General features: G+C 40.9%; 1 protein-coding gene across 1 annotated transcript in view; it reads right to left on the bottom strand.

The window, feature by feature from the left end:
* LOC107659171 (transcription initiation factor TFIID subunit 4-like) overlaps positions 1 to 11548 on the bottom strand; it is a 93295-nt gene that overhangs the window by 42774 nt on the left and 38973 nt on the right. The window contains exon 12 of the mRNA XM_016448015.1: positions 8356 to 8412. Within this exon, the coding sequence (XP_016303501.1) occupies positions 8356 to 8412 (57 nt within the window). The remainder of the gene's footprint in view (positions 1 to 8355; positions 8413 to 11548) is intronic.

An 11548-nucleotide genomic window follows, 5' to 3' on the forward strand; every position in this document is an offset into this window, starting at 1 on the left:
TAACCCAATGGTTGGGTTAGTCCATATTTGACCCAAAGTTGGGTTGAAACAACCCAGCATTTTTTAGAGTGTAGCAGTCCACTCACATGTGATATTTGTAAATAAGAGAGAGGTCGCTGCCTTCGGTTAAACAGAGGCGAATGGCTAGTCTGGAGTCTGGTTTTCTAACACTGACCCTTTCATCTTTCTGTTCATTGTGTCCCATTCGCCTCTCTTTCTCTCTCTCTTTGTGTTTTCCTCTGTTACTCAAACCCATCAGTTCATCCCCAAAAGAGTAGCTCTTCATTAGTTGGGTTGAAACAACCCAGCATTTTTTAGAGTGTAGCAATTCCACTCACATGTGATATTTGTAAATAAGAGAGAGGTCGCTGCCTTTGGTTAAACAGAGGCGAATGGCTAGTCTGGAGTCTGGTTTTCTAACACTGACCCTTTCATCTTTCTGTTCATTGTGTCCCATTCGCCTCTCTTTCTCTCTCTCTTTGTGTTTTCCTCTGTTACTCAAACCCATCAGTTCATCCCCAAAAGAGTAGCTCTTCATTCCTGATTCCCCTGCTGCTAACATCCCAAGGAGATCCACGTACAAAGAGAAAGACCTCCTACAGGCGGCCACACACACACACACACACAGACACACACACACACACACACACACACACACTCGGGCCTTTCGCTGTTCAGATTCCTCGCCATCTCGCTCGCAGGCAAAAATCTCGCTTTGTGTTGTTCTTTCTCTCATTACGGCACTTTGTAATAATATTCACAAACACACAGGAACACCAAAGGTATTTTTAAAGCTTGCTTTTCTTCTCCGCTTCTTTTTTCCCCATTCCTTTTTTCTTACTTCTCAAATTTGACTTCAGGAATTTTAGGGATGAAAGAAGCAACCACAAAGAGGAAAATAAAAACAGATCCAGGAAAGACGTTTCAGCAGCCGAGTAAAGTCTTTTGTCTTGTTAAAAAATAACTTTTGGAATTTTCATTGAGATTAGAATCAAATGCATCTCAAATGTTTCTCCTAGACAGCAATGAGATTAAATAGAGAGCAAATGGTGCCAAAGATTCTTGCTTTTCTTGAAAAAAAAAAGACCTTGGTGATCTCAAATGTGACTCCTTTAAAAATTCTCAGCAAGGTCTTAAACTGTGCTCAGATTTGCCAAGATATCAACATGAACTGAATATTTATTATCAAATTATCAAAATTGTATGTACTACTTTATAGCATTATTTATTTTATTAGTTTTTTTGATAATTTTAGGAGAAACAAAAAAAATCCTATTTTTTGAGCTTGTTTTGTCGACTTTTGTTTGTATTGAGTTTATGTATATGAAAACCCAATTTAGTTTAAAAAAAAGAGAAATATCTGAAACACTCTTGAGAACTCGAGAGCAAACTTTGAGCATTTCTGCGTGGTTCACCCTCAAATCTGATCTCTATCTATGTTTCAAGTATAACGATGTGCACTAGTAATAATAATACTTAATTTAGCAAACATCAGTAACTAAAATCAGATCTGGAGATTTAAAATACACTTTTAAACTTCTTCAAATATTTTTTAATGTATCGGAACGATTCGAATTCCTTCTCTGATGGAGATATTCCATCACATTCTGAGGTCTAAATCAATCCACACAAAGCTCACAGCGCGTCTTTCCTTCTGCATAGTCACATTTTCCGAAGGATAGTTTGCTTTACAGAAGGAACCAGAGTGTTCAGGCATTATGGGATGTTTGTGTCTGTGGCTCTTTTATGTATCTCAAGTCTTATTGGATCGGGCTGCTACCCACAATGCTGTGGTGTAAGAACGCAACGTTAGCATTAAAACAGAGAAGTAGACGGAGGGGGAAAAAAAGAATGGTGAGAACGGAGGAATGAGAAAGAAACTGCAATCGCCTGAGGAGGGAAAATATTTGAGGAAAATTATTCGAACAAAAAGCCAAGAGATTCCCAGCGGACACATCCAAGTTTCATGTGAAGGATCTCAGATTCACAAGGATGTGAATATGAAACAAGAACAAGACGCATATAGAGGGGAGAGATGAAGTGAAATTCACTCACCAAACACAATTAACAATGTCTGAATGCCACGCACTATTTTCAGAAATGAGTCCAAGATATATTAATGATGACCACATAGGTATATCGGACCATATTTTAATGGACGTTAATGGAAACAGGTAATATAAGGCTACAGTTTCAAACAGTAAACTCTATTTCTGTGGAAGGCTACAACATACTGTCCATATCTTTTGTTATATATTAAAATATTTTGATACTGATTTCCCTGGAGGCTTCTTGAAGCCCCTTCTGCCCCATCTCTATTGGTCAATTAATCATATAGTCCCGCCCCCAACTCACGTCATTGGTTGAGTCAGAAGACAACATCTACGGAAGCTCAAACAAGGACACTGATGTTCTGAAAGCATCACAGAATCACAATGTTTCACTCTTCAGGAAGTCAATTAATGACTAATAGTGAATCATTTTTTTATGTTTTTGAAAGTCGTCTCTTCTGTTCACCAAGGTTGCATTTATTCAGTCAAAAATACAGTAACAATGTGAAATATTATCACAATTTAAAATAAGTGTTTTCTATGTAAATATATGTTAAAATTATTAATTTATTTCTGTGATCAAAGCTGAATTTTCAGCATCATTCCTCCAGTCTTCAGTGTCACATAATCCTTCAGAAATCATTCTAATATGCTGATTTGCTGCTCAAGAAATATTTCTGATTATTATCAATGTTAAAAACAGTTGTGCTGCCCAATGTTTTTGTGGAAACGGTGTTACAATTTATGTTTCAGGATTATTTGATGAATAGGAAAAAAAATATTTTGTGTTCAGGCTGTTTGTATTGTGTGCAGACTGGAACAATAGCAGGGTGAGTAAATGATGACAGATTACAGAATGTTAATTTTTAGATGATTTATCTCTTGTTTGGTCTAAAGATCTCTGATTGATCTCAGGCAGATTCACTTCTTCTGTGTTTGTCATCAGCAGTGGTACAAACTCGTGCGTTTAGCGGCACCGGGAGCAAACATTTAATGCCACCTCTGTTACTCTGTCCTTGTCTGTGACACGGCGGCCGGCGGCCACGCAGGACCAGGGGCTGTTGTGGTAAAATGCACCGGTTTACCCAGGTGGTCAGCAGTGGTCACTCTGCGTCCTCTGCCCTGCCTCGCCTCTCCTCTCCTGTTGAGAGCGGGGCAGCGATGATGAATCTGTGGCCGCAGAGTGTCTGTGTGACCTGACACAGTGATGTATCTGCCAGGGCTTCTCTCGCTCGCTCTCTTTTATGTATTTGTGGCTTCTTTCACTTTATTTTGCCTTCTTCCTCTCTCTATTTGTCATGTGTCCCCTCGCAATCTCTCGGCTTTTCTCTGCAGATTCGTTGTATCTGTGGCCAGGCGCTGCTGATTAGGGCGGGCGGCCCTGTTCCTGCATCCTGTCTCTTTTTTGGGCATTGATTTTCACCGAGGGCACATTAAAAATATCCCATCTGACCTTTGGGCATCGCTGAGGACTGTGGAAATAGGTTCCCGCACACACGCGCTCGATGACATTACGGGGAATGGGATGTTTGTGAAGGGCTGAAAAATACGAATGGTTAGAAAACCTGCCCCGATCAGACAACATCTGTCCATCAGACGCACACGCTTGTCGAGGCAGAAACTCGTTTAACGGCATCTCCCAAAGGAAAGAAAAATCACAAGTCGGATCGCATCGATATCTCAATTGCGATTTTAAACGGAGCGCAAATTGAAAAAACTCAGGAGAAACGTCTCCCCACATTGGCTTTACTTTCAGACTATAGCTCAAAAATATCTCAAACGAAGCTTGGATTTGCCAAAACGCCGAAGTCTGCCATCAAATCTCAGAGATCTCAACATGAACTCAGACATTTCTCGCTCTCCAAATTCATTTTATGTATATTAATGCAATGATGTCTCTTCTCCTAATATTGTTGATGAAAAACAAAAAAATTAGGGAAATGAAAGAAAATACAGTAAAATAAGAGTATATAGCTAAAAAAGGTATTAAAATGTGCTTTTTTTTTTTTTAATAAAAATGTGGATAACACCTCATATAATTTTATTCGCTTTAGTGACACAAATGATTAATTGGGTCACAAATTGTGTCTCCGGAGAAAATGTGATTGCTCAAATTTGCTCTTTCATTGCTCTGGAGATCTCATTGTGTTTCAGGTCAACTATGAACTTTAATGATATAAAGTTAATGTGCTTAGAAGAGCAGATCATTGGTAGAATTTGATGAGGAATATTTGAGACCAAATTGAGATTTTAGACATTTTTTAGATGTCTTCTGAAATGCTAGAGGAGGCAAATGTGAGATTCCAGGAGCCTTTTTCTTAGGAGAAACATCTGAGAAGCAGGAGACTTCAGCAAACATCTCTATTTGCTCTCAATTTAATCTCATTGCAATCTAGGAGAAAGATATAAGACATGTCAAGTCAAAAATGCTCACCCACATCATTCCAAACTTGTAAATATCTTTTCTATGGAACACAAATGGAAAATATGAAAACATAAGTGAGTAAATTACACAAATTCTAAAACTACATTACTATACTGTTGTGCGAATCTCATCAGGAGTTGTGAAATCAAGTTGTTGGTATAAACACAACTACTAGTGACACTCACAAGAGATGCAGAAAGAGTCTTTTCTTAACACACACACCACATAAGTGCTGTATACTGTCTGTGTGTGTGTCCTGGTGTATAAACCTCTCTCTCGCCATTCTACCCGTCACAGAGAGTGAAGGCAGCGTGGATCAACCTCATTATCCTGATGAAAATTTGGGCAGATGTGCGAAACCTCTACGACAGACACAAACAGCAGCTCTGTCGCCTGCAGCCAATCAGGAGATGAAAACCAGAGGAAGAACCGCACTGAGAAACGACCACGGCCATTACGCCCAGAGAGAGAGAGAGAGAGACGGGAAAACGCCATTTCTGGTGCAACAGCAAATAAAAGTGAGATTTCAGCCTTTTAAAATTCTGATTGGAAACAAGTTATGAGTTTTTGATGACACAGACGGGGCGAGAGTGTGTGTGTGTGTGTGTGTGTGTGTGTGTGAGCTGTAGTAGTCGTTCTGTGGTTGGAAAGTTAATCTGGCTGTGTTGAGATGATGAGCTGCCTGCCACTTAACAGGGCGGAGATCCACTTTGATCACACGGCCTCGGGCGCAGCCTATTACAAATCACCTCATTTACATACAGCACAGGCTGATGGGAGAACTACAATCCACTCAAAAGGGTTACACCTCTCTAATGTGGAGCAGGAGAGAGAGAGAGAGAGAGAGGAAACAAGGGTGATACCCAAAGAAAAGATGGACAGATGACAGTCGGGAGATCCAGAGAAGATACACGGGTGACCAAACCTTTAGCACTGTGTATTATGCATTTATGCTGCAAACTGTTATTCCTCAAATCATGCATGTTATTGAGAAGAAGTGCATCGTTTCTGATCAGATGCATCGTGTTCACCTGCTGGACTATGAAACAGGTAAAAAACATACCACGAATGCACATCTACAGGCAAGAAGATCACAGATCACTTTTCACACCAGACAGAAAGAAACCACCTAGCAACCAGCCAAAATACTGTAGCAAAAGCAACATGCTGAAGAACATTCGGAGCATCTTAGCAACTGAATAGCAACACCTTGGCAACCACTTCAGCACTGTGAGAGGTTTGCATGAACAAAAAACACTTACATTTTCTTTACAGAACATTCAAATCAGTATAAATTATCAGTTCCCTTTCAGTCAGTCACGTTCGACGTTACGTCAGTCGTGACTGACGAATTGGGATCTCGCCCGAGAGCCCAATCACCTTCGAGTGTTAACTGAACAAGCCAATGACAGTTGGCGTGCGTGTTTCGCCATGCGCACCCCGCCCCGCAGCGCGGGTATAAAAGGAGAGCGCGTGCAAACGCACATCAGCTTTTCGCTTCGGAGCCGAGCCTTCTAGTAAGCAAATCTCCGCGAGTGTTTTAGAAAAACAGCTGGCGTTGGTGTGACGGCGTATCAGCGGGGGTTGCCATCCAGGCTGCTGAAACCTCGGCGAGCTGCAGCTGTCATTCTGCGGTCCCGCCGCGACCTCCCTTGCGCTGTCCTATCTTCCGCCCCAGCTGGTGTGGGGGGACTTGCCGGCTTCCGCAGGGCACTGGAGGGGGTCAGCAATAGTGGCGTTTTCCATACGGATCCCAATTCGTCAGTCACGACTGACGTAACGTCGAACGTGACTGACTGAAAGGGAACGTCTAGGTTACTTGTGTAACCCTCGTTCCCTGAAGGAGGGAACGGAGACATTACGTTCCGTCGCCACAGTTGCTGTACCACCGCTGTACGGCCGGGGCACATAGTCTCGGCTCCTCAGCGAAAAACTGATGTGCGTTTGCACGCGCTCTCCTTTTATACCCGCGCTGCGGGGCGGGGTGCGCGTGGCGAAACACGCACGCCAACTGTCATTGGCTTGTTTAGTTAACACTCGAAGGTGATTGGGCTCTTGGGCGAGATCCCAATTCGTCAGTCACGACTGACGTAACGTCTCCGTTCCCTCCTTCAGGGAACGAGGGTTACACAAGTAACCTAGACGTTATGATTGTAGGTAGACAAAAATCTGGAGTTGAACAGAAACAGAATCCAAAATAAGTCTTCAAAAAGGAAGAAAATGGGGGGTCTGGGGTTTTTTCAGTGTAAGTACAAAAGCAATCACGCATAATGCATAGAATGGTAGAATTTCCTGTCGCAAGGCCAAGGTCATGGGTTCAATTCCCAGGGAAAGCAAGATCTGATTAAATGTAAATGTATATAGCTTGAATGCAATGCAAGGATAAAAGCGTCTGCCAAATGCATAAATGTAAATGTAAAATGAACTTGTGTTCTTATAACTCCAAGTGTAATTTTGAATTAGAAATAAGGAAGGTTTGCAAAGACAAACTTTGCTGAAGTCTTGTCTAAAAGTCTTGAAAAATATGAAGGTTTTATAGGCTGTACACTCAGATCTGTTTGAAATTTCACCTATAGAAATCTGTACTTAATATATAATTCTTTATGTGTAACACATTTAATTACACTCTCTGTAACTCAAAATCATGAGCGTGATATTAGGCTATCAGTTAATGCTTCTCTGGGAATCAAACCCATAACCTTTGCATTTCTAGCTAACAACACAAAGGTCATGGGTTTGATTCGCAGAGAAGCATTAACTGATAATATGTGTACCTTGAATGCAATGTACTGTAAGTTGCCTTGGATAAAAACGTCTGCCTAATTCATAAATATAAATGTAAATGTCCAATTCAACTTCCTGTGGGTTGTGGCCAATTCCATTCAAATTGCAACTCATGAACTCATACAAAAAAGTCAATTCTTCTGTTCAGAATTTTGCACAATTCTTATGTCGACACAGGACTTGCCGTCACTGAGCAGCTCATGTTCTTTACATGTTTGTCTACGAGTTATAGTTTTAGCTGTAAAAATCAAAGGGGCAAAAGCATGAATAACATTGTGTAACTTTCTCAAATCCACAGTGAAAACACACCTGTAAGAGTGGGATCGAACTCAGCTTTGGGTCGAACAATCAAACCAAGTCTGTACATTTACTCAAAGATTGCAAACAAATACATTTGTGTGCTCGTATCAGAAGACGTTTTCAAAACAGGGTTAGTTTGGACTCACGTCCACAGAGCCACGGTTTTGTAGTCAGTGCATCAGTGACGGCTGGAGTGCAAACATCGCCGTGCACATCACAAACACACGCATCTAAATAAATCTGAAATAGTTTCTTCAAATAACATAAAAACATGCATCAGCTCAGCATCAAAGTCAACTGTTTTCCGTAAAAACTAGTGCGTCATTAGATCTGCCAGGAATTGAGAACAGCATTATTTTTTTATTATTGGCAGCATAATAAACAAAAATCAATGCGGGAGAAGACACAAGCAAGCAATTTGTGCCTCATACCGTGGTAACGGTTACTAATTGTCTCCCTTCTTGCAAGAGCAAGACCAGATCGAGCGCCACGCCATCCGCCTTTATGATGCTAATGGCCTCGGCAAATTATCCGTCAAACAGGAAAAACTCTGACTTCATCTCCAATCAGATTCCCCATTCCGCCCCGGATAAAAGCGCAGCACATTCTCCTAAATACCAGCTTAGAGCTGGAGAAAAAGAGGAAAACGCTCATTTTCAATGAAAATAATTCCTCAAACTTTCTTCTTTTTTTTTTCCCAGAATCAGAATTTAAATGGCATTACATATGTAGCACGGCATAAAAAATTAATCTGCGGGAGCCTTGAAATGTCAGTGGTAATGATGGAAGCCTCACCTCCTTTGCTTTCTGCTTCAGACGGGCTTGTTCTGGATCTTCTTGCCGCGAGCGACTCTGGGAGAGAAAGAGAGAGAGAGAGATGGAGGGAGGGAGGATGAACGACAGAAGGAAGGATGGAGGGAGAGATGGGCAGACGGCAGGTGAGAGCGTGTCGTGAGCTCACTTCATCTGCCACACTAAATTAGTTGCGGACAAACGAGGGCAGATCTGATGTGTCAAGGACGGAGTGTGTGTGTGTGTTCAGCGGTGAGTGATTCTACACCCGCAGGCTGTGCCCTCCAAACACACACACACCGCCACAGGCAACTACTAATCAAAAGGCAAAATACATGCATGCACACACTGTTACAAATGCAGGTGCAATCTAGAATCATCAGTGTGTGTGTGCATACAAATGTCAAAAATTCAACAATTACTCAAATTTGTTTGTGTTTGTGTCAAAACTATAAGAGTGGTCTGCAGTTCAAACATGCATCTAGTGGCCCTTTCATCACAAAGTGCAACAGGAATGAGTCCTAAAACCCAGAAATGAGGATTTCCCCAGTTCCATCATGCCAAAGTCAGTGGGTTTTTTTAATGGGTTTTTGGTTAAATGCAAGGTCTGTGTTTAACAAAAGCTCAAGATATTCTCCCATTTTATTTTACGGTATCAAACAAATCATAAATACCCCCTTGTAAATTTTGTAAGTTTTTACATATCTTGAAAAGACGACAACTACCAAGTTTCTAAATGTGACTACAGAGGTTATGGGGGACATTAAATGTTGTCACGCCGAACAGGTAAAACTCATCTACTCACCATATGCTTTTACAGCCTCAGTGTGTTTATACTTGCACTCTTGAAAACCATTATAACTCACACTTTCCAACTTGTAGATTTTATATAATGATTGAACAAGTTGTCTGAAGATTAAATGTGGTCCTGCAACTGTTGTGTAGTTAGTTTATAGCCTAACTGTAGCTTTTTACTTTTGTATTTAGGCTTCAAAATTAATTTGTGAAGATTATTTTGATGAACAAAACGCACAGAAAAAAAAAGGGTTTTATGGGTTTTTAGTTAAATGCCTGAAGTAAGGTCTGTGTTTAACACAAGCTCATTTTCACATTTTATCCTATGACATATAATACATCATTAATATGTTAATAAAATGTTGTATAAAATCAGGCAAATGTTATATGAACAAACCCCTCTGTAAAAACCCTTCAGAATATAGGTAGGAATAAAACTTTAAAGTTTGGTGTATTTAGGTACTGCTCAAGTGAAAAAAATAACTCACTTTGACAAAATAGTCTTTAAAGATGTACTGTATGTACTGTAAAAAGTGCAATAAAATAACCCCTTCAAAGTGTATTTTTCTTTTATGAAAAGCCAAATAGCCTAAAATCTCAAAATTGACCATTGCATGAACAATGTTTTTGCCTATAGCGTCTTGCCTTAAAGACTGAGAGCTGTCAGAAGCTTAGTGGTGGTGATTATCTTGATGAACGGAATGTGTAAGAATCATAAACGTTTGTTGGTCACAGAGCTTATTTTCTGCAATAATCTAAAAGCCAATGGAAAAATCCGGTCCAGGGCGATGCTAAAATACGTCATCCCTGCAGCTCTCTATTCCTGCTTGTGTCTTTAGGTTTGTGTGTGTGTGGTCAGAGAGGGTAAAGCTCTCTGCTGAAGCATTTAATCGTGGCCTTGTGTGATTTTACTCTCATTTGGTCTCTTTTAAAGAGAGAGAGAGATGTGTGAGGTGTGTGCGTGTGATCCTGAGGGCTTTGTGTTTAGGTCTCCGGTCTTTTTTTAATTGCCCCATGAGAACGTCTCCTAACTCTCCTTCTCTCGGCGAGGAGAGGGGCGGCAGTACTCTGCCCTTCCTCGCCGCTAATTGGTTTTAAATATATCAGGCGGTTCACGTACTGGTCGCTATCTCGGCTGAGAGTAATGCGTTTGGCCCCTGGCCCTAGCGCTCGTCCCCGAAGACTCCAGTCATATTTGAAATGGACGATGAGATTTATTTTAGTAGGTTCATGTTTAAGGGGTCAAATCACGCTGAGCTTAAAGACGCAGAGCGAGAACACAAGGACACAAACCAATGCTCCCACAGAATGATCTCAACATAAAATAAAACAAGATTTGTTTGTTCTGTCTGTCTGTTAATATTCATTCATTCATTGTATCCAGACTACACTGGCAATGATTTATTGAGTTCAGAGAGCTACAGACGACACGTTTACGATACATTCGAGCTGGAAACACATAAGCATGTTTCCCTGATCGCATTTTAGGCTTCAGCGGAGTTGAAATCCCTCACGACTGTGATACTTGAGCTTGCGTAACGTCTCATCACGGCCCAAAGTCACAGGGGTCGGCGTGACCATTCGCGCTCGCGTATGAGCTAATCGGTCTCGTTTTGGGAGATATAATCTCGCGCCGCAGCATAATAATGCCATTAGGCCGAAGGGAGGCGAGACTCAGCCGTGCGAGGGGGTCTTTACGGCGGGTCATCGTCTCTGAGCTAAATTAATTAATGACGGAAACGAGCCGAACTGTTTCACTGTGCCGCTCGGGGCGACGGGCGCAGGGCAGAGTGGACGCAGTCGGCTCTTTAATTGGAAAGTCTGTCGTTTGGGGTTATCAGGGGCTTCCTGGTCGTTTCGCAGGATCAGACACACCGCGATGGACACAAATGTAAACTTTGTTCAGACATCCTCAGATAAGTTGTGGGCTGAGCTCTATGAATGGGTGCGGATCAGAGACATGGTGCCAAATTCATGAAAGATGAGTAAGAGCATTTCTGTGTAAATAAAAACACTCTTGGGTTAACTGCCACTGCCAGGTAATTTTGCTATTATAATTTGATATCTGTAAAATCTGATGCAACAAAACAAGCATAAAAATTATGCAAGTATACAAAAGATTTATGAACGTATTATAAATTAGGGATCTGTTATTTGATTTCTTTAAATCAACAAATTATGCAAGAATGCTACTGATTTCTGAGTGATTTGCACAGACATTCATTCTGTTTGTCTTCCCACACATCATCTAATGCCATTGGCTCAGCATCATTGAGACACTATTGAGAATATGTTATATGGTTTTTATTTTTGTATTTTCCATTTTCATTTTTACTTTAAAGTTTTAGTTATTTTTTGTCTGTTTTTGTCATTTTTTTTTTTTTTTTTTTTTTTTTTTTTT

Source organism: Sinocyclocheilus anshuiensis, unplaced genomic scaffold (genome assembly GCF_001515605.1).
Source record: "Sinocyclocheilus anshuiensis isolate Anshui unplaced genomic scaffold, SAMN03320099.WGS_v1.1 scaffold1010, whole genome shotgun sequence".
Lineage (NCBI taxonomy): Eukaryota > Metazoa > Chordata > Actinopteri > Cypriniformes > Cyprinidae > Sinocyclocheilus > Sinocyclocheilus anshuiensis.